The sequence below is a fragment of the Zerene cesonia genome, chromosome 28 (assembly GCF_012273895.1).
Source record: "Zerene cesonia ecotype Mississippi chromosome 28, Zerene_cesonia_1.1, whole genome shotgun sequence".
NCBI classification, from domain to species: Eukaryota; Metazoa; Arthropoda; class Insecta; order Lepidoptera; family Pieridae; genus Zerene; species Zerene cesonia.
Genome location: NC_052129.1, coordinates 5,711,743 through 5,737,028, shown reverse-complemented (window position 1 = coordinate 5,737,028; position 25,286 = coordinate 5,711,743). Strand labels below are relative to the sequence as shown.

At 33.1% G+C, this 25,286-nt stretch overlaps 1 protein-coding gene and 1 non-coding gene across 2 annotated transcripts in view; one reads left to right on the top strand and one right to left on the bottom strand.

The window, feature by feature from the left end:
* LOC119837597 overlaps window positions 1-25,286 on the bottom strand; it is a 48,928-nt gene that overhangs the window by 9,574 nt on the left and 14,068 nt on the right. Inside the window, exons 2-4 of the mRNA XM_038363248.1 lie at window positions 15,337-15,501; window positions 9,573-9,689; window positions 5,822-5,918 (exon numbers count right to left, since the gene is read on the bottom strand). Coding sequence (XP_038219176.1) covers window positions 5,822-5,918; window positions 9,573-9,689; window positions 15,337-15,500 — 378 coding nt within the window. The 5' untranslated portion in view covers window position 15,501. The remainder of the gene's footprint in view (window positions 1-5,821; window positions 5,919-9,572; window positions 9,690-15,336; window positions 15,502-25,286) is intronic.
* On the top strand, window positions 1,160-1,232 carry Trnar-acg. The gene has a single exon. It is a non-coding gene; the product is annotated as a tRNA-Arg (tRNA).

Below are 25,286 nucleotides of genomic sequence, written 5' to 3'. Positions count from 1 at the left end.
ATGAAAGAAAATTAGTCACCAATCCAATTTATTACCGGGCTAAGTGTTGATTAACCTCAATTTATGGTTATTTGTTGTTGTAGCCGCAATGGAAATACATCATCTTTGAAAATTGCAACCGTCTTACAATTACGGTTTTTGAGATATATCCTGGTGAGTTGGACGGAGAAACAGACAGACAGATGGACAGCGCAGTCCTATTAATAGGTTCCCATTCTATAATACCTGGTTTTTGAGAAAATTTTCATAACTTTTATGTAACTTTCTTATGGATTCATTCTTTCCTTCGTTAAAAAAAAATTAAACCTCTTACTGGAATATCTCTTTCTCTTACGTAATCGTAACGTTTAACATAACAAACGCACAAGCAAAAACAATTTAAAATCAATTAACCAAAAACACATATGATTAAAAACTCACTCAAAAACCAAATTAGTAATAGTATAGTACTATGTTATTATGTTATCCGTGATAATAGTATATTTATTGCTGTGACAGGTATTAGAGGCCCCAGATTTTGGGGCAACACCTGTCCTAAAGGCTTAATTATAAACGGGGGCTGGTTCGCAGTAAAGGTCGGAGCTTTGATAACGTATTTACGTAGGAAACAAACACTACGTGGATGCTGTTAATGCAGTTTATTTCAATGTGTTCAAAACACTGATTAACAGAGTTCAGATGCTTTTTGGCGTGACTAAATAACAAATATATCTGAGTTCATAAGAATTGTATGTAAAATATGTTGTATTATATGATACAGCCAATTTGCGTTAACTAGCGTTTGGCCGTGGCTTTGCGTTTCGTATATAATTTATCACACTCAGGGAGCAGAGACATATCCAACGGTGAAAGAATTTTTGAATTCGGTCGAGTAGATCCTGAGATTAGCGAGTTCAAACAAACACTCTTCAGTTTTATTAGTAGTATAGATAGTATAGATTAAACGATATAACTAACTATTATAATTGCTGCGGGTGGTATGGTATGAGGGAAGTAGGGTTTTAAAATATAAATCAAAGTTAGTTTTAGATGTTGAAGGTACAACTAAAAATTCATAAAATATTATGTAGGATTAGACGTCCATATAAAGTTTGCAAGTTTTTATTGAAGAAAAGCTTGTAATAGATATATATGTATAATTTCGGAATAGTCACTAACCGGCCCTGTGGCGCAACGGATAACGCGTCTGACTACGGATCAGAAGATTCCAGGTTCGAATCCTGGCAGGGTCGCATGAAAAAACATACTTTTTTAATTTTTATAAATGAATGTTATTATATTATTATATTACTTTTGTAAGGCTTGTTGACTCCAAACAATTGTTAAGAACAATAACATCGGAAACAAAATAAAACCTTTTGTATTGGAAAAATAAAATAATACAAAAACGTTCCGTTGCAGTCGCTAATCGTCTGTGAATAAATTAATTTGTTCACTTCAAAGCTTAGTGACTTGTGTTGAATGTAAAGAAACGCTTCAGAATCCCCTAATGAAATTCTAAAACCTTTTAATAATACGTAACGCAACGTGTAATATCGTGTGTATTGACTTAAAAACAAAACAATATAGGTATAAGATTTTATCAATTAATTAAATTCTATACAATCTATTTATTGACATATAAAATTAATTTTTTCGGGTCTTAGAAGATTTTTTGTTTGGATTTTACCAAATAAAGTGTCCAGATCTTGCATCCAATATCCCTGAAGATACTTCGCACCTTTCTCCGTGTTATTTTGTTGGTGTACTCATAAAAATATCTAAGCTTATACTTTTTTTATTTATTATGCTTTCCCATAATTCCAGTCCTATGGAACCCGTCTACACTCCAGACGAAAATTAGACTAGTTTACGTGAAATTTATAAAATAATTATAAAATCTAATTATAAACCGAAACCTACTTCCTATTATTCTTCGGCTCTGGTCTGCGGCTTCCTTTGAGCAACAATTGCTTTGTTTTATTTCAGATAGACTTATACAAAGGGGATGCCCTTTGTACAAGCCCGTCTTGTGTTCGCCCACACACTAGTTGCCACTAAAAATACATTTACCGAGAAACGTACACTCCGAACGGTATTGTTTTCCGCAAAATCGGGGAAAAAATCTACATTGAAACCCTGTGATATCTCCAATAATTTGACGAAGGCGTGTTGTGTATTTATTGTTTTAAAAATATATACTTTATGATTATATGTTATTTAGCTACAATCATTCAATACAAATATTTTTATATGGTATCGTTATAATTGAATATTATTTCAACGAACATTATCAAGTTAAAATATTAAAGAAAACGTGTATGTTTGACACTACATAGGTATATGAATAGAGAAATAATAAGATTTTTGAGATTTTGTTTGTTCGGGAAGAAACCTTTAAAATTGTAGTTATCTTTTTAACTGAAGCAGGTTTTCAATTAGATTGTATTTCTTGTTTTGTTGTTGTTACTCGATAACTAGGTCGATTTTCATCTCATTGACGTGATTCTTCTAGTGTTTGATATAAACGAATACAAACCACCTCCTCCCTTGCCAGGGACGTCAGTAACCTTTATAAAAAAGAGTAGTTATATGTAAAACTATTACAAGAACGTTTTAGCTCCTCACAAAGAGATACTTACCGGTTCATGATATAAATTCCAAAGTTAGTTGCGAGTTCTTATGAATTTATCTCATATTAAAATACCTGACACCATTTTTAAATTAGTCTACACCAACTTCGCGAAAGTTATTAAAAAATATCTCTAGCAAAAATCTTATTTCTCGTCTAGAAAATATTTGTCATTAGATAGATTCCTTAACTAGTGTAAAGTCTAAATTTATTATGCTTCTAAAAATATTAGCAATTTAAATATCTATATATCGGTAATACTTATATATATAACTATAAAATAGTTAATGAAATCAATTGATGTATTATTACTACACAGATAGGTAATCTACCGTGTAATACTCGTCTTTAATGGTATTCCTTTTTATTTGTGTATTGTTTTGTTGCAAAATGATTAAGAATATTGTCAAGAAATAGCTTTAAGATGAAGCTATGTTTGTAAATAAAGAATTCAACGAATGTGAAAGAAATTATCAGCTTTTTGGTAGAATTTACATGAGCTGTGTGTTTTAAAAACGAAAATGGATGACATAAATGGATATATGGGGAATTGCAAACACAATCACATATTGCAATTGAAATGATATTGAGGTAATTTATTGTGATTGTAGTTGTAGATCATAAGGAAACTATACATTCCTAATCGAAAGGAGCTGAACTTACAAACAACTGAATAACGCTCTATGGGACATTTCCTTAATTCAAACAGCGAGCAAGCGAATCGATTGCATAGTAAACCCCACAGCACCAAAAGTCTAATTAATGATTTATTAAACAAATACTTCAAAAGTTCGCGACGAACTTCGCAACCGTCGCGAGAAGTTAAAGTGGTCAAGTATATTGTTTTATTCAAAGAGCAATGTCACGAAAGTGTTTGCTTTGGATCTGATTTTTTTTGTTTACATTCAAAAGTTTTTACGCAACCCGTTGAACTTGACGAAATTATATAATGGAAGCCAATGTAAGACAAACAGACTGAACGACCGGACTTTTACACTGTTTCGTGTTTGATTCCTCGCGACAGTTGGACATAGTTACCTGCTACGAATTACAATACGATGCAATTGGTCGTAGTAATAAATGTTTTAGAACTTTGTAATATTATAAATTTCAATTGTCATAGTTGTTAGTTGTTATATATTCATATTTTTCCTTACAAGGAGCATGGGTAAGTATATTAAAAAAAATAATAGAAATACAAATAATTGTTCTATTAAAAATTTATTTGTCTTTGAATATCGGTATGAGAAAGCCATATACATGAAAATTTCACCTTTCCCTATTACAAAATAGTTAAATAGTGGACACTAGGTGTAATTAATTAAACATAATATATTATAGCATAAGCATATAGAAACGTATATACCTATTATAAAGGCTTTTACATTATTTAATCACTGACTAATAAAAGACATAGCATTACAAGGAAAACTACTTTCAAATAATCGCGCTACTGACATTCGATGAAAGGAAAAAGAATCCAAACGGATATTTCAACAGGGAATCTTTTATCAAGATAGACATAAATGCCGTCGGATGGAAACTAATTTCCACGTGACCTTTTTAAAAGTTTCACTTCGAATAGTGTTATTAGACGGACGGACGGTGAGCAATCGTGATCGGTCTTTGTGAAATTTGTAAAAGATTCATAGTTAAGAATGGTTTCACTTCGCATTACTTGAGAGTTGAGTGAACTTCTACAAGTCGTAGGTTGAGTTTAGTCTTTTATCCGTGCAGAGGTCTGGAGTCTGAATTTGGTATTTGGAGAATGCGCTGCAGAATTATAGTTTGCGCGCCCCGCGGTTTCACCCGCGTAAGTCCGTATCCATTAGGAATATCGGGATAAAAAGTTACCTATATGTTACTCCAGTTGTCCAGCTATCTACGGGGTTGGTAAGTGCAGAACCAAACTGTAATTCTGATTCGGATTCCTTCATCGGAAAATGTGATAAATCAAATTATACAAAATTTAATATACTTATCAATCTACACTAATCCTACTAATATTATAAATGCGAAAGTTTGTAAGGTTGTGCGTGTGTGTGTGTTTGTTGCTCTTTCACGCAAAAACTGCTGAACCGATTGCAATGAAATTTGGTACGTAGATAGCTGGAATAACATATTGGCATCTTTTTATCCCAATATTCCTAAGGGATACGGACTTACGCGGGTGAAACCGCGGGGCGCAGCTAGTATTATATATGTTTTCAGTGACAGAAATATTCTCCATTAAATTATCCTTCTAATGGAGCGAAGTGATTGCGTGGATAACTGATCGAGTAATTAATTAAATATTTGCGGAGAAGCAAAACGGATGTTTCGATAATAGAGAACTCTTTGATGCTTCGCATCATAAGTCGTGCAAAAATGTAAATCAAAATAAAAAATAATTTTTTGTTTAACTTTCTTTACTGTCGTAATGGCATTTTATATTTAGGTATTTACCCCGGATTGATGATACATCTTATCCCCAATAATCACTTCATTTGACATTCGCTAGGCGGGTGAGGCCGCGGGCGTATAGCTAGTCGTCATAATCACTTATTATTATAAACGTACTAGCTGCGCCCCGCGGTTTCACCCGTGTAAGTCCGTATACCGTAGCAATATCGGGATAAAAAGTTGCCTATATGTTATTCCAGTTTTCCAGCTGTCTACGTACCAAATTTCATTGCAATCGGTTCAGTAGTCTGCGTGAAAGAGCAACAAACATACACACATCCTTACAAACTTTCGCATTTATAATATTAGTAGGATTAATAATAATGACATGTTTGTTCACTCATAATAATCGTACGCCATAGGGGATCTCATAATCGTCATTAATCCTTTCCTTTTCCCTTATATATAAAAGCGGGGAGCGCATTCGCAGAGACACTTTCTTTGCGAATGTGATCGCTTAAATAATATATTATAATAGTTAAAAAAAACTAAAAAACACGCTTTAATCATATTTTGCAAATTGAAAAATGGAATAATTTTATCAAATTTGTGTATTGTCATCGGTCCTCAATAAATCTACAAAGTTTGAACGAAATCTGGCCTTTTAAAGTGGGTGAAAATCGCGCCCAAAGAAGTCGGTTACAAACAAACATACAGGTGAAGCTAATAAAAAGCGTGTAAAAACAACGCAATCCTAGTGGTAGACCAGATAACAATAATATAACATTACTATAAATGTTTTTAATATAAATTTTATCGGATACTCACTTCGCCGTAGTCAGGGGTGCGGACAGCGTTAGGGGGCGCTTTAGTGATAACGCGACCGTAGGCTTCGCGGGGCATTGGCGGGTATTGATATCTGAACCTGAAGGAAAATATCATTAATTAATGAAGATATACAACAAGTAAATTCAATCACAATGTCCAAACCGCAGGACAGTTCTTTGGAACCATTATTATGTATACCAGTATTATTATGTAAAAACCTTGTAATTTATTCTTTCCTTCCTTGATTTCTTTCATCTGTTAATATCCTCATTTGTGTGTGTTGAATAAAGTATATTGTATTGTACATATTTACCTATACAATAAAATATAATATTGACACAATTTAGTCAAAAAATTGTCATATTTATTAATTTATTGTTCACGTTTAATCGATTCTCCTGTAAAATATTGGATAAACTTTAAAAAAGTACTGTATACAATACGTGGAAACCCTACTAGAAGTTTTTTATTAGCATCTGGCATTCGCTGACAAATTTAAAATAGTCACGTCTAATGGCTTACGCAATTAACCCATTTAAAAGCCTTTACATTTAACTACATTACGTTGTTTCGTATTCAGTTTAAACATCGAATTCTTTTCGATAAAAAAGACGAGTCCCTGGTGTTGTATCGCTTCAAATTGCGAAATGGAGCTAATGACACCATTTTTTTTTTTTTTTAAGTTACAGTCTGCAATGGAGCTGGTGGGACGCCTGATGGTAAGCGCTACCACTGCCCATGAACATTTGGACAGGCGTAAGGTCGATTGCAGACCTTACACCTCTACAAATGGATTGCCGACTTTTTGGGAAGGGATTAAGAAAGGATTGGCGATAGGAATAAAGGAAAGGACTGGGAAGGGTAAGGAAAAGGATATGGCCCTCCAACAGCCAATACATTATCAAACGCAGAAAGAATAACGTCAATTGGTTGAAAACCCGCGGAGTTATCGAGTGATTACGCCAAATAAAAACAATCAAAATCAAATTGAAGTCGTTTGTTTTTGAATTGACGGTTGAAAATTATAAAACCCATAACTCCACTTTAAAGCTTCAAACAATACATTATGTCAATTAGCTTTTTCACTAAGCCCGAGAGAAGTTTAAAAGGCAAACAGCTCACGGAAATGTCACGATATTCCACGAGTCAACTTAGTGGAATTGTTCCACACAATGCTATTGTGGGATACTTTAATCAGCGATCGAGGGAACCCTGACCAACAGGTGCATAATTCTGCAATGATGAATACAACATAATTTGTATTAACTGGACAAAGAATGGTGTGGAGTCGAATAATAGTATACATTTTTTTTTATTTCAATTATCTTATTGTAAGTTTAAGCTGATGAAAATCGTCCCGGAAATAAAAATTGGCGTTACCGTGACGTCTTCAAATAGTAATAACTCCAGCGGTTGGAGTCTTGACAGAGCATTTTGTAATTTGTAGATGTATTATAAATAATAAACAAATCATTTTATCCGTTAAAAAACAGAATTATAACATTTTCGGGAGGAACCTTCGAAAAAAATGGTATATTGATAGGCGCTAAATAAACAGGTAAATATCAAATCACGTATGAATCACTGGTTCACAATGTATCTGTCGGTTTTCAATTACAGAAATCAATTTAATTTTTCCTTTCTTTCTTTCTATCAAATAATATACAAAGAAATCATATCGTGCGTGGTTGAAATAAACTTATTACACGTTTCTCCTTGTCCTTTGATGTAACAATCAGTAACACAATGAGTATTTTAAAATATAATGAAATAAGTTAACAGGTGGAGGTAGGATTGCCACCCCCATCCCATCCCATCCCTCCATCACCTACCTAGAGCCCCATTCATCCCTCGTTTGAGGTAAGCGTCTTTACAATGCTATGAATAATTCGTAAGTATATATATTATAAGAACACATAGAAAAAAAAGCTTTTATTTATAATTTTCACGCAAAATTCCATTTTATTTCTTTATATAAAATATGCTTGTTTTATTGTAGAAGTTTTTTTTTACAATTTGTATAGGTTTTTTTTTACAAAGCGAATTCAAATGTTATAACAAATATTTGAAATTAAAAATAGAACTACGTTATATGTTTTTATAGCTATAAGTTATTTTTTACGGCTACGAATTTAAATAATAAATAAATTTAAAATAACATCATACTTTACAGCCCAATGCGACATAGATGAAATTTAGTATTTAGAAATAGTATACAGTTCTCCCTTGGCTACGCGTGCGAAGCCGTGACCGAAAAGTATTCAAAATAATAATCAAAGTCCTCTCCACTCATTTCCCTGTTCCATATATAATTATACAGAATTCCCAGGTCTCGCTAACGCGGGGCGAGGTCAGGCCGTCTGTTACAACGATATTACCATTTGGTTAATCCACACCCACGCGAATTTCTGTTTTAAAATAGAATCCAATATTATATCTAGTGAACCTTTTGAGTTCACAGAATTGTATATTTCAGTGCAGTTTATTTTCATCACTGAAGTGTAGGGTGAAAGTTCATTCATAATCTATAAATAGATTTACAGATATCTATAATATTTATAGGTGATTTATTTAGGGGTGGTTTTATAGGTATGGTTATAAACTGAATCGTGATAATATTCTAGGTTCGAGTCCTCGTTGATAACTCAGAACACGCGTTCTTACGAAGGATCTTTACTTCCTTACTAATATTATAAATACAAAAATGTTTATTCGTCTTTCTTTCACGTTGCAAGGAAGCTTATGTGTTGGTGTAAAGAACGCCAATTCGACAACTTTTTTTAACGTGTTGAAGAGGGTTCTTATATAATAATATACATAATAAACGAACAATATACATAATAAACAATATATATAATAAACGTAACACGAGTGAAGACGGGATGGACAGCATGTACCTATTAATCGCTTTACAACTTCATTTAAACCTACCAAATCCATAAAATACTTCCACCATAACTTGAGAATGACTTCACGAATTTTATTCATATTTTAAAGTTTTCTCATACATCGTAGAAGGTATTACGGCATGATAAATTAAGAAAATTACGCAGAAAATTGGCAAAGTTCAGAATACTTACTGCCTACATAAGGTTCCCGGACTTTCAGACTGCGAAATACGACAATATACCAAGGATGTTTTTTTGGGTTATCATCGGCAATGGAGTTGGTGGGTCGGCTAATGTAATAGCCCCCCACCCATAAACCATTTAACCTTACACTTCTACAAACGTATTGTCGACATCAAATTGGGAAGGGATTAAGAAAGGATAGACGAGAGGAATAGAGGAAAGGATTGGGAAGGGAAAGTATATGGGCCTCCGGCTCCCCCACTTACCATACGAAACATACTACAATGTTACAATTTCACGCCGGTTTTCTGCGCGATCCGAACATTTTTAATTTGCTTATCTTATTTATTTAATACTATACACACACAGAAGTTAGAGAAATACAGAAAGAACATACAATAAAATGTTGCCTGGAAGAGATTGCTCTTGAGCAATAAGTCGCCTTTTAATACATATGTGCCGGCATGGTCTTTTTATCATGACAATTTATTGTATTTCTTTTTTTTTCGGTGATATGTACTATAAATAATAAATAAATAAATAAAAGAAAAACATGTACAAAGGTCTTATCTTATTATACTGATCGAAGATTTAATCAAGTCTTACTCAGTGAGACGCCGCTCTAAAAATAATAGGCAATGATACTTCATTAAAATCCTATAGAATAGAAGATATCTCACCTCGGGGCAGGTCGGGGCATCGCAGTGTACACCGGCCATTCGTTATACAGTAGGGGGTCGCGGTAGGAGTTTACCTCGTTCATGATTTCCGGAGCTCTCGCCTGCCTCTTTGAGAACCTGTTGGAATGCAAACAAATGTGAACTTTAATATCTGTTGGTAAGATTGAAATTTGCATTTGAACGAGCGTAGCATAAAATGTAATTTTAATTAAATGGATGGATGGATTTTAGTTACATACAGCTCAGCTCAGCTCTTCGGGAATCTTAATTTTGGATTTATGGTATTCTAGTTTACAATGTTGGCAGTATTTTTACAAAGAAACGTAGTGTTTTAATAGGATTCCCGACGCAGCCTACCTAAAAGGCATAATTTTGCATTATAAATACATGTATGTGTATCAAACATTTTGACGTGACAACGTCTTAAATTAGGTTGCGGCTCGGAGACACTCATGAAAAAGTGTAACGCCCGGTAACGTTACGATGAGTCACCGAACTATGATCGGTCCGCCGCGCGCGCAGCACTAGAGAATTAGGCGCATTGAATCGGCGCGTGCTTGTGTCTCTGTCTCTGTCTTTTTAGTAAACAAAATGTATATTCTATAGTTAAAATTTGTGCAATTCTTATTTTCATTCAATTCCTTGTTCCTATTGTGCAATTTAATAATATTCATATCAATAAATATTCTACCGAGAAAAAGACGTTGTCACGTAAAATCTTCGCTTTACTTTACTTACGACTTTACAGGCAACCAATTTTTTACATATATTTATACCATATGTTGTATATAATATGTCGCATATTGTGTATACCTGATACAGACGAAATATCTCTATTTTACGGGTAGTTTCTTTACCTTTATCACATGTCAAATTGCCAACGTTGTATATCGTCTTAGGACACTATATATTTTTGTGAATTCACTTGGTTGAAGCCTTGGACTCAATCTATACTTATAATGAATCTGAAGAGTTTATTAGAACGCGCTAACCTCAGGAACTACTGGACCAAATTCAAAATTTGGTATTATTAAACTCTCATTCTATTTCATAAAAAAATCTTTACTAACAGTTATTTTGAGTTTGAGTTTGAGTTTAGATATAAATCTTACATTAAGTAACAACTTCTTATTTGCGTGGCTCTATAGAGTAAAGGAGACAAGTGAAGGTAGAATAACAATGGGTAGAAATAAAACTAAAACAAACATCAGATAAGTATTATTATCCAAGAACCTGCCGCAAGCAATATTGGTGCTGATATTAAAAGGTGTATTAAGGATAATTGTTCGATGAATAGTTTACCACAATATAATATGGAGAGTATTATTCATCCTACTAATATTTCCTATCCTATCCTACTAATATTATATGTGCGAAAGTTTGTAAGGATGTGTGTGTTTGTTGCTCTTTCACGCAAAAACTATTGAACCGGTTGCAATGAAATTTGGTACGTAGATAGCTGGACAACTGGAATAACATATAAGAAACTTTTTATCAGGATAAAAAGTTTAAATTACTGAGATTAGTGCGTTAAAACAATCAAACAAACAAACTCTTCAGCTTTATAATATTAGTGTAGATTATATTGTGTTATATTGACTAGCTGACCGGCAAACGTCAGTACACCCTTATCAATTAGGGGGGGTATAAAAATTATTTACGAGCTACCGCATGTATCTTCATAAAAAACAACATCAATATCGGTCTAGGCGTTTCGGAGGAGTCTGACACGATAATCCGTACTAATATCATTAATGTTTAAGTAATTCTCCCTGCCTGTCTGTTTCTTCTTCACACCTAAACCACTGAATTGATTTGGATGAAATTTAGTACAGAGAGAGTTTGAGACCCGAAGAAAGGGCAAAGGGAAGTTCTTATCTCGAAAAACCCACAGGAATTGGAACTATGCGATTAAAATCTCGAGACTACACGAGCGAAGCCACGGACGGAAAGTTAGTTAGAATTCATGTACATAGTTGCAAAGATGGATATAGTTTAGAAATTAAAAACTTTTTAACGGATTTTAAACGCGATTTATTCATTATATTATTAACCCGTGGTCACGCTCGCTGTAAAGTGTTCGAAACGTCGGGTTAATAATATAATGAATAAATCGCGTTTAAAATCCGTTAAAAAGTTATTATTTCCAAATGTATAATACTCGCGTAAAATCAAACACAAGAAAATGCTATGGATATAGTTGCAAATCAATTTCTTAAATGCCACTGTAAAAAGTATCTAGAAAATACTAAACCACCTCGACAAGGTTACCTAGCGGGGGCGGAAGAAATGCTATCTTTTACTTAATGACTGGCGTGGCCTAATAACCTTTGTGGTTAATAAACAGTAAAATCAATAAATACATTGCATTCAAAGGTCACATTGGTTGCTTATTTATTAAGCTGTTTAGTATATCTAATGAAGGGTCTTAAGTTTTGATTTACCTAATATGTAGTTTAAACATATGTTCTAAGTATAATCTTAATTAATTACTTTTAAAGTTTTATAACATTTCGTTTCGCTTATTAAATACTAGCATAAGTCCATATCCCGTAAGAACGTCGGGATAAAAAGATGCCAATATGTTATTTCAGTTGTCCAGCTGTCTACGTACCCAATTTCAATTCAGTCGGTTCAGTAGTTTTTGCGTGCAAGAGCAACAAACAGACACATATCTTTACAACTTTCGCATTTATAATACTAGCTGCGCCCCGCGGTTTCACCCCCGTAAGTCCGTATTCCGTAGCAATATCGGGATAAAAAGTTGTCTACATATTATTCCAGTTGTCCAGCTGCCTACGTACCAAATTTCATTGCAATCGGTTCAGTAGTTTATGCGTGATAGAGCAACAAACACATGCACATCCTTACAAACTTTCGCATTTATAATATTAGTAGGAAGTAGGATAGGATTGCCGTGCTATCAATAACTTGTGTATACAAGTGTAGGAATGTTCTTTGCGAGTTATATGCTAGGAAGTTACAAAAAATCTTTCTTTTTTTGATATATGTAAGAAATGACTCAAAGCCTCAAAAACGTTTATTTTCAGTGTAGAGTTTGAATACAATCAGATATAAACTACGAAGCTCTTCATTGTTTGATTGCTATTTTAGTTGTTAATCAGATAACAAATTCGAAAGCTTCTTTCGAATATTTAATAGAAATGCTTGCTTATTAAAAGGAAAAATCAAGGTTCCTGGCCGGCCTCGGGGGAAATAACGTCAACAAAAGCTATCTGAAGGCTTCTGGCACAAAAAAGGGAAAGGATAGTAACATATACAATAATATGTTGATGACAGATGAGCAATAATGTTGATATTTGACACTCAAAACCATAGTATTCGAGTTTGTGTTTTATAGATTTGGTATCAAGAACGAATTTAAATCATTGGTTTGCATGCGATCGGAATGACCAGACTAAAAAATATAAATCACGTGATAAATCTGTTTATTTATTGATGTTTGATTATAAAGTTTTGAATATTATGCAAAGTGCACACATAAACTAAATAGCTATAAAAATGTTTTGTTTAATTTTCTGGCACGAGTAAAAATTTGAAAAAAGCGTCAAACTAGCGACTGACTTTGTTCAGATAATCTTTTTACGAGAAGAAAGCTCTTAGTTGTACAAAAAATATCTAGTTATCGAAATGTCTAGTCATATAATGGAGGAAAATTATTTTTCGAACGAATCCGCGTGCAATACTAGCTCGCTATAAATACTGGTATCGAGTAAAGTCCATCAAAACTTTAGGAGAACGTAATTAAGTCAGGTTTATTTTCTGTATCGGGAGTAATATCAGAGAGCTTAGAAAGTTTCAATCGAAATGAATTGCTTTCTATTTATATATGGTAATTTGTTTGAAATTAAACGATAGACAATGGATGAAATAAGGTTTATTAAGAAGCTACGGAGTAAATGGTTTAAATGTGTAGTCGAGTGTGCGGATTCCACAGACATTCGGGGTGAAATAACATCATGGCAATGTTACTGTACGTCATCATAAATAGGGAAGGAGGGTTATGTATTTTTCCTTACCCTTCCTTTATTCATTTCATATATCCTTTTCTCTATCTTACGTGGACGCTTACAATGAGGCAGCTTATCAGCTCCTTTGTCAAATATGTATAACAAAATAATTTAACAAAAACTGAACGGCCTTCAAATTGTCACAACTAGAACAAATTTAAATAGGACCATGTGGCAGGCACCAGCCTTCAAATCAAAAAATAATCTTATAAATTCAGCCAATAAAAGTATATAAGGTAACAAACACAAAAAAAATCATTCGAATTGATAACCTCCTTTTTTTTGAAGTCATTTGATAATGTGTTAAATTGCATGCGAATGGGTTTAAAAGCAAGTTTTCTCGCGAGTTAGATTATCCATGGGTCTGTTTATTGCTTTGGATTTAAATTATAACACACAATGCGAAAGGTAAGTTATATTGTATTCCTATGGTTCCTTAATGTAAATTACACTATGAGGCGAGATTCGAAACATACAATTTTTTGTTAATTAATATAGTCATTTATCTAACTAATATAGTCATTTATCAACGTTACATTATTACGTATAAGTCAGTCACTTATACTTCATCATACAAGGAAAGTTCCGTTCTCAGATACGTTCATGTAAAGTAATTGTAGTAAACATTTAAAACCCAAAGTAATCACCTTAATAGTGTATGTTAACATGAATTTTAATCGCTTCAATGTTCCAAAATGTGTGGTATTTAAAGTCGGAATAGGCAAAATAGTTGGCGCTACTCAAAACATAACAACATATAGCGAGATATTCAAGCTATGTCGCGAATGGCAAAGGATTCCCGGGATACCGCGGCGAATTGAGTTGCGAAACTTTAAATATTCCGGCTAAAAATGATTTCGTAATGGCAATAATTACTTGGGAGTATGTGAATGTATTACGTAATATGGAATAGGTTTAGTTTTTTGGTATGTATTTAGTGACAATCTGGCAAATGTGTATTTAATAATACTTTACAATTTGTCTTTTTTGTAGATTCTGCCCTAAATTTTGTAATCATATTAGATAAAATGTTAAGACATTATTTGCCATACGGAGCCTATATTCTTAAGTAAAACGAGCAAAAATTCATAAAAAATGCATTCAATTGCACGCAGTGTACAAGGTAAATTTTAAATCTCTTATTGTACTCTAATGTTCCTATTAAGGTAAACTTTAATGTACAGACATGGACTCTTTCTTAGTAGCTCGTTTTATGTAGACTTTTTAACGCTATAAATGGATGGATCATTCGGAAACATAGCTTAGAGTCCTAGCTTATGTGTGGTGTAAAAGATGGCGGTCTATCCGCTAAGTTAGACAGGTGCTTGTCGTAACTTAGAGAACATGAGACGTCATAGGTGACATTAATGTCTTACTTTCTTTTTAATTGACATATTGCATTTGAAATGAACATTATTTTATATTTTATACGCATGAATACTGTTTTGCTATTGGTAGGAAGGTACTCAAGTCTGCTTGAGAATGACATAATTGATTTAATGAACTTTTGATACTATCACTTATCCCCACATGGATTTAAACCAGTATTTTTTAAAGTTGGCGATGATGCCCCCATGTGAGCGTTGAAGACCTGTGTTAGGGGTCCGGATAAATTGGGGGCAGTTAAGGCAGGAAGCGAAAGCTTGAGGAGAACTTCAGTGTCTAGCTCTGTATTCCACTACCGCCGTACATTCCGCTGCCGTTTCTTTAGTGATTTAGCGAGCTCAACTTACCTCCACATAGCTTTTAGCTGGTCGCAGGTTGGTTCATCAGGCTTCAGATCGCGGTCCCGCACGCGCGACTGGCGCGGCGACAGCACTGGCTCCTGGTCGATGCGTTGCGCTGCGCACGCGCACACGCTTGCCGCGACCAACCATGTGCGCCAGGTTAACCACATTCTGGGGACAAGGAAATTGGTTACAATGTAGGTTGGTGTTAGGCTGAACTTACATAATTTATATAAAAAATAATTATTATTTAATAAGTGTACTAAATATTTAAAACACTTTATTACCTTAAGATTTTCTGCTAACTTCAAAAATCAATTTGATATCTTAAAAACTGCTTCTGTCTAGTTTGAATTGCGATTAAATTCGGTCTACTTATTTTTAGTGTGCGGATTAATATATGACACACATACAAAGCTGGTACAAACGTTATAACTATTCAAAATAATAAAAATAGCACGATAGGAATGGAAATTCTTTTGTTTCTTCGTTTGAACGCGCTCATCTCAGGAACTAATTGAAAGATTTAGAAAATTCGATAGGTACGTGATTTATTATAGATAAAATATGTATCACGTGCGGCGCCGGGGCAAATCACTGGTTTTAATGAATTGAAATGATGGAGAAATATGTAGATATTTGTTTACCAGTGAAAGAACTTATTCCAAAGTTTAATCTAATGAAAAACTTGTTGAGTCGGGTATTAAATATCCTATACCCTTCACCTAATTTCAGTAAAGCTCAAGATAAAAACATTATTTTAATCCAAAGCCCTTCAACCGTTGCAGCGTGACGGTATAACAAACACGTTCAATAATGTGACGCTATTTAACCATATAAGGGCAGTTCAAACCGCATGAGGGTAGCAAACTGTATTTTAATTAACGTTGTTGATAGTGGACTTGCGGTAACTAGCATCTAGTATAGTGTTTTATTATCTGTGCTACAGATTAAGTTTAAAAGTATTTCACTTATTTAAAATACAATGGTGGTATTGTTCATATCTTTGACATGAAGGGTGTCGTCACTGTCACTTCAGTGTTACCTTTATAATGATTCTGGGCACCTTTTTTAACTTTCGGCATATGTAACAATTAATATTAAGAAAGAGCAATAAAACAACAACACTTGAAGTAATCAATAAAGACAATTCAAAATATTTAGTTAAATATCACCATTAATAATATTATATAGAGGAAACTTTTGTATTTTTGTATGTCTGTAACGTTTTCACGCAAAAATCACTAGGCCGATTTAAAAATTGTTTTACCGTTCTAAAGCATCTTCACTGAGTGACAAGGGCTACGTACAGTAGATCGAGCGAAGCCGGGGCGCACAGGTAATGCAAAAATAAGTTGATGACAAGGTACTTGTAAATGATATTGGTGTTCCCTGACACTGATTTTAATACAACTAATGTATATTTTTATATATACTGTATATTTGAAAACCCTTTGGGTTTTCTCCTCTGGAAGCCCTCTTCTGTATGTATCAAGTTCAAATTGAGATGTAACATCGTTTCAAAAATTGTTTTATTTACTTCTTTCTACAAGCAACACAAGTTTAGCGGACAAGTAGCAGAATACAGAAAGCTTTCTATGTAAGAGAGAGGGACGACTCGAGTCCTGCCTCATGATCGAGTTTTGACGTGACAACGTCTTAAATTAGGTTGCGGCTCGGAGGCACTTATGAAAAAGGTAACGTTACGATGAGTCACCGAACTATGATCGGTCCCCCGCGCGCTCAGCACTAGAGAATTAGGCGCATTGAATCGGCGCGTGATTGTGTCTCTGTCTCTGTCTTTTTAGTAAACAAAATATATTTTCTATAGTTAAAATTTGTGCAATTCTTATTTTCATTCAATTCCTTGTTCCTATTGTGCAATTTAATAATATTCATATCAATAAATATTCTACCGAGAAAAAGACGTTGTCATGTAAAATCTTCGCCCGTAAAACCGACTTTACAGGCAACCATTTTTTTTTCTATCCTTTAAAATGTTCCAAATATTTCTCGGTAATTTCTATATTGAATATAGAAAGAGCATACCTAAACAAGGAGTATAATCCTTTAATTCGTATGGTTGTCTGAAAGATATCGCTATATAGCGATGCTTAAATTGCATTTTCAATTTCAGACTAATAAAGGTTTAATAAAAATAGTAATATAATGAAATCTTTTAATCCTTTCTATATATTAAACTTCAATCTATAATGTCTTAATAATTGTACATAATTGTAAGGATACACGAACACATTTATAATACAATCATTAATTCACCAGAAATACAAAATGCAAGTTCGTACAAGTACTGAAACAATCGTTGGCCGCTACAAAAGGTGTGTTAGTGCCGCCTCTACGCATTGCCGCCTCTGAATAACAACGTGTATGAGCTTTTTAATGCAAGTATCAGCTTTTTAATTCATTGTTTTACAATTTATGCGTGGAGTAATGCGTATTCTGTTTGAGGTCCGGTTTCGTAATGTTTGGCATAAAATATTATATGCATTTGAGTTTGAAACGTACATTTTATTTCTAACTTTTATATTTTACACAAAAAGTGCTAAATAGATGTTTCTGGAATTCAATATGCAATATATATCGTTTGGAATAACGTTAAATCTGTTTATCTGGGTATCGGGGAGACCTTCGAGTTTCAATTAAAACATTTCACCCATTAACGACTAACGAACGACTTAATATCTCATGATTTATGGAAGCAATAAAGTATCAAATAAATATTTAATGAACGGCTGTCATAAATCATTTTTGTGTCACAGTTGGATTGGATAAACAGTATTTTATTATAATTGAATGTACAGTGTGAGACCGCACGTCGCGAGTGATCAATCTCTGTGTTTGTTTTTCATTTGGATTCAATTTTAATTTCCTGCCCAAAACAAATAACTTTTATATATCTCTGCTAGAGTTCCGCTCGCGACTGCGCCCGTGTAATGAAGGAAAATATAGACAGTACCGGGGCTTTCCCCGAATACTTCCCGTTTCGCGGAATTTCCGGGATCAAAACTATCCTACGCCCATTCTCAGGTTTCCGACCATTTAAACATAAAATTTTATCAATGTCAGTTCATTGGTTTAAGGATTAAGAATGGACATATAGAGGGACAGACAGAAAATATATTATGTACTATAGTGTATGTGTAATATATTTTGTACTGTAAGTCAAAGATGTATGAAATGAAATAAATAAATAAATAAATAAAATGCGAGTGCGGATAATTTTTAGCTTCCAACAATGTAAATAATACGATTATTTGTTATAAACACCGCATTATCCGACTTAACATCATCACCAGTTATTAGCATCAGATGACATATACTTCTAACAAGCGCAGTTTCTCTAAACTCGAAACGAGTTTTCATTGCTGCGTCGCCGATGCGATTCGATAGATCTCCCGATTCAACATCCGTTGCATTTAGCCTTTCAGTTATCTGCTATTCATCCGTATTTTACTAACTTCCTGAGCGGCTGGTCTTTACTTACTCCGGGAAATTTCTCATCCATGTAAAGGTCCTTTTTCCATTTCATTTCCGGAGCGGATGTGTGGACATGTAATTGTTATGTTAAATTTCTCGTATGAGAAAATATGGCGCTGGTTAATAGTACCATTAGTAGTTTAACGCCAAAGGCTCTAGACTTGCCATTAAATGGACACGTTAATGTTTAACACGTGTCTTTAGGGACTGTATTTCTGAAGACTTTACTGTCTGTATGTGTGTACATCTGTATCACCAGGTTGTATTAAATGAAGCGTGATAATAAGACTTGGCATCTTTGTACACTTATCAAGGATCGGTGACAATATTTTATGAGGGTTTTTTATTTCATTTCTTAGGATCACCAGTGTTAGATAATTTCTTTATGCGTGTTTTATAGGAGAGCCAGTAGAAAGAAAAAATAAAGAAATAATGTTTATTTAATAACACATAATGTTTAAGTAAGACAAGAAAGTTGATGCTGCCATAATGCGTATTAGTTTTTTGTTAGTATATGTATTAGCAGCCCATACAGCCTTAATATTTATTGTTTATTATGACAAAAGGTAATATAAAATGCCCATGTTGCTTGACCCAATTTAATACAAAAACACAATAATGTCTCACGCAATGAAGCTTATAAGAGAATAATAAGATATGGTTTGACTCTTAAGAAAACATATTAAATCTGTAATCCAGAAATATATGCATGTGGGCGTAAGAAATATCGGGAAAACGATCAATTTTTCCAAGTAATTTAATCACAAGATCTCTGTTTTTGACAATTTCGCTATGGTATATCGGAGATGTAAATAACAAATATACATTTTTCTAGAAATATCTGTGAGTTATGACTAAAATCTGTACTTGATTTAATATTACAGTAACCAGACCATTTCTGTACTTAATGTACAGATTGAAATTTATTAAAAAAAGTAATTTTGTGTAATATGAACGTTTTATAGACTCTAAAACATATGTTTTTTTGCTTTGTATCCACATACAAATGTGGATTACCTAAAATCCACTGGGCCGTTTGTTTCAAAATTTTACATGATGATAGATTTTATTTATTAAAGAAGTATGTTTTGGGGCGGTTCAAAAAATCGCACATATGTTATTAAATGGTGTCATAGGATGGGATAGGAAAATGCTATCTCTATAGCAAAAAAAAAACTACTTCGATAGTTTTGGCTTTAACAGTTGATGAAATAACGGCATCAAACGTAAAAATATCCTACTCAATGCTGTTTCTTTATTGAAAATCTACGAAGTATAAAATCTTTTACTCACGCGAAAGAAGGCGGGGGCGGAAATAAATTCAAGTACTCAAATAAATTCACAACAGGGAGTTTGAAATTACGGATACGACTAAGAAATAATTGAATTTGTTGTTTAATCCACACATAATTCACATTTAGAAGATCTTTTTATTTATACTTTTGTACTGAACTAAGCAATCTTATTTGTTGAAACAAGGGCTTTCAAAGGAACTGGACTGGACTTGAAAAATAAACTATTTATTAACGTGTGTTAGTCTCACGGGCGTCGGTTTGACCCAATTTCTTTTGAAACGGCGTGTGAAAGGACTTACGTACACAAGCTCTAACCAAGTTTCTAGTTTAGATCCTCAAGAAAATCCAGTAGATTCCCGGAAATGTTCTATACAAGAAGCTATAATATTTTGTCCAGAAATAAATTAGAAAAAATACTTCCTGGCCACGTAGTTACAATTACTGGGAAGTTTAATTAATTCGAATGAACTTCAGTTAAAGCAGAACTTACGGGTACGGGTTTTAAAAGGGACCAGGATCTTAAAACTTCGGAGAAACGTATCCATTGCAGACTTATTTAATCAAGAAACCGGGAGAGCATGCAAATTTTTTAAATGATGAATTAGACGGTTTATAAAAGCCGATTTCAAAAATTCTTTCACTATTAGAAAGCTGCAACATAATATGTACCACGGGCGAAACCAGGACGAACAGCTAGTCTTAAATATACTAGTTCTCGAATTAAACACTTGCATTATATAGCTTATAAGTGTTTTATAGTTATGAAATGATATGTCATATAATAAATGTGATAACTTCAGAAGTGATATCAATGTAATAATAAAACATCCTTAATTCGGCTAACAGACATAATTTGCGACACAAACCTCAATACGAATTATCATCATTATAACAGTACAAATGATAATGTAGGTATCTAATGTGATTTTCAATCGAAACCACAATTCATTGACGTTTCATTTCATTTAAAACAAGACTAACTTTGTATCATTTTACTATAACTTCCATTATCATAATGTTAATTGAATTATTTCAGTTTGATTACCTCGTTTGAATACGAAAATCACAGGCCAGAGGGAACGTATTGTTCTTGAAAACATTATTGGGACCGCGTGGGTGGGCATAAATCAAATCCTTATGTAATAAACAGAGATATAAAAAAAGCTAGAGGTCCTGTGTGTATAGGGTTTTATTTGGGTATAGAATATAAATAATATATTAGAAATCGCCAATTTCAGACGTGACTTCTTTGTATTATTTTTAGGTTATGAAATTGTGTATACAATAGAAGTTTTCAACCTACGTTTTCAAGAACAAAGGACGTTTTTAATTCAAATGTGTATTTTTTTCGTTATTAGCTCGATAACTACGTGGGTTTTTGATCGACTGGTGTGATTCTTTTTGTATTATTTTTGTAATTTGCTCCCACTAGACACTAGACCCTCCTAGACGATGGTGACCATTTTTGTAGATAAAAAAAGATTTAGTTTTTGTATTGTAGCAGAACTATTGTGAGTTTCTTGTGTAGGTATGTGTCGATATATATATATATATATCGATATATATACAGATATATATCTGCAGTGTAAGTGAATGCTATTAAAATAATAAAAAAAGGTGTGTGTGCGATTCACACATGATAGAAGTGAAACTTCAATAAATCGTCAAAAGAATGAATAAAATAGTATGTATATTTCTGTCTCATTCTTTGCCGGCTTCATTCTACACATTTTTGTATTTCTGTCTCTTACCTGTAGTTTTTCCGTTGCATCAGGTATGAAATCACAACGATTTTAAAGAAGTTTCACTTCAATAATCATTAATACCAATAACTCATCTACAAATTGTAATTAGTTAGTATTCACACACTTTTTACTGTGTAGGTGTCTATTTGTTTTCTTAAGTTTATAAATACTTAAATTTGAAATTGATTTATCAGATAGAGTCATTTAAATAAACTTTTAATTCCAAAACTGCATTATCAAGTCTATGCTAGGTTTGCTTTAAACGATGAATTAAGTTTACCTTCCTGAAGCGATATTAATTTCGAGAAATATTAAATTAATTTATTTCTAATTAAGATTTCATATACAGATTGAAGGTTATACAAACTCTGCTCTTGGAGATATTATCTCTTGTTCAAATTGTAGAATATATTAATAAACAAGTTATGCGCTATATTTGTAGAGTTAAAATGGTAATGAATTTAATATTATTAATAAAAAACCAGACCGTTGGATCTGAAGTGGTAAAAGAATCAATATAGGTTCACGCGGACAAAAGTTCTGAGGTAACAGAGGTTCTAAGGATTCTCAGGTTTTCAGAAAATATGATTTATTCACAGATTCTTTACCGTCCAAAAATTTTATTGAAAACTACTGAAACTAGTCTAATTTTAAAGCAAGGAATAGTGTAAACATCCAAATAATAGCGTTCAGTGTTATTTTCTCAAGATTTTTTGGTAAAAGAAATAAGATCTTTTTATCTTTTCGCTTTATATTTATGTAGAGTTCGAATAAATAAAATAATCCAGCAATTCATAAACCAACCAGTCAGTTCTTTTATTTATGGTACACCTAGAAGTTTACCAAAGACAATAAATAATCTTTTAGGATTTTAAGCTTAGCAAAATGATACAAAAGGGATCGTGTAGGCGACTCCTGAAACTACTGGCCTAACACATTTCTATTGTCTTTGGGTCAATAACCTGAATGACATTTGAAAGGTATTAACTTGTACATTAAATTCATTGTTTTAATAGTGAAATTCGTTAATGATTTAAAACCTTGATGACAATTTTGAGTTTTTTAATAAACACTTTTTGACATTTTTGGGGAATTTTCAATAGAATTCAAAAAAGGAGATTATCAATTCGATTAATTTTTGTGTTTGTTATCTCGTTACTTTTTATCGGGTGGACCTTTTTTTATGATTCTTTTTTATTTAAAAGCGGAATTTGGTCTAGTTCTGACAATTTGAAGGCGATTTAGTTTTCTGTTAAATATAATTATATTTATTAACTGACAGTTAAGCTAAACAGATCATATCCACGAGTTGTAATATCGATCAAAAACGCGAAGGAATCTAATAGATACGGAAACCCTTAACGTGGGCTGACTGCTAATATCGGATAACGCCTTTATACAGGCTATATATAATCTATTTTTAAGGTCTGATAAGTTAGTAATTTTAATGGATTTACCGTTGTTTGAAATAGTTAAATTGTGCGTGTAATGTACTAGGGTTAACTTTGTTTTATTCTGAAATAGACTAGGCTTTCACCCGTCACACGCGATTGCAAAAGTTTCCTTAGGACTAAAAATAAATAATTATAATAACAATAAACCATATAATAGTGATTTGTCGTTTGATTTTTCCCTGGTTCCCGGGTTATTCTAGCCGCTCGTCCCGGCTCCGCGCGTTTATCCGGGACAACAACAATATATCCACATAACGCACACAAAATATAGACTCACAAATAACGGAGCTTCCTATTAGCAAAATTGTTTTTAAAATCGGTTCAAGAGATCCAGAGATTATCCCTTATATGTCACAAGCTCACAAAATCAATTTTCCTCCTTATATCTTGATTTAATAAAAAAAACTGTTTATTTATTCTGATATTTCGTTATTGACGTTTTAATATATTCGGTAAGGGAAATTTTTCGACGTATTACACTTATTTCTCTCGCAAGCTTTGACCTATTTATACCTTCAATAATTTTAAATCATTTCATTCGTACAGGCGTCGCGTAACAGGATATAGGGATATTGAAATACATTTTAAACTCATATGTTCTCTTGTTATCCCAGATTTTAACGGATTAAATATCAGATTTCAATTTACACGACGAGAGTGTAAAATATTAAATTTATTTCAACCGAATCCATAATAGCCACTATAATGAATATTGTAAGGAGAAAAATGTTGAGTATGACGCAGAGCTTTTGTCAAAAAAGGTTGTAGGGGGCAAATTAGGGGATAGTAATTTGTATAAGAAATAAATACCATATGATAATGGTAAGTGATGAACGTGCAAGGTCATAAATATTTAAAATAAGTATAACGTATAATTAATCTATTTAATATACATATCAAAATCAAACACTGCGTGGCGTCTATTTCTAAAACCGTTAGAATAAAACCCAACTCTTTTATGACCCTCATAGTCTGTGTCCCAGCAGTGGGAAGATAATATATCGGCTGATGACGATACCGGAAATAATTACGATTATAATATCACTTACATCTTACATATCTCGTTAGTTAACGTCAGGTCCACCTGAACCTTTGCTAGGAACCTTTATGATAGGGTATATCATAAAAGCTATCTCTTGACGATCATATCAATTGTCATTAAGTGACGGAGCTAACGGAACGCAGAACCGAAAGTTGTGATTCCCAAATATAATAAATCTCCTCTTGTTAAATGCCTATACTATTTATAGAACACCTTTAACCTTTAGCGGTGTAATTATAAACGTATTGTTCCGGTATGTTGGAGATATTAATAGCCGAATAGCTGGCTATTTGCCAATGATATTCGAGGCATTCTATCGATTATGGGATGGCTGTACGATAAGGTTTTAAGAGGCTCGCGGGTCGAAAAATGTTTTCGTTCATGCTTTTTCCATTATCATCGCATTACTGCTTATCCAGTATTGCATCTGACATAGTTTTTGTGAATAATAATAAATCGTTTATTAGTTTCAACAATACTGTCCACATTAAGTTTTAATGCAAAGCTTTCACGCATGCTTCGTGTTAATCTATACTAATATTATAAAGCTGAAGAGTATGTTTGTTTTTGTTTTAGCTTATCTCAAGAACTCCTGGTCCGTTTTGAAAAATTCTTTCAGTTTTAGGTAGCCCATTTATTTAGGAAGGCTTTAGGCTATATATGTACCACGGGTGAAGCCGGGGCGGACCACTAATAATAGTGTTATGTAAAGTCGCTTCCGGGTTGTTGTCTATGCATGGTTAGATCTTTACACTACACTAAAGTGAAGCATGGGCGGAGCGCTAGTATACTTAAATTAAGTAATAAATTATAAAATAACATAATTCTCAAATTCATCAACATCAGCTCATATTTGTTCCTACTGAAGGGACGGAAGCTTAACAGTTAGATTTGGATTCTATAAATTATTTAACCTCAAATC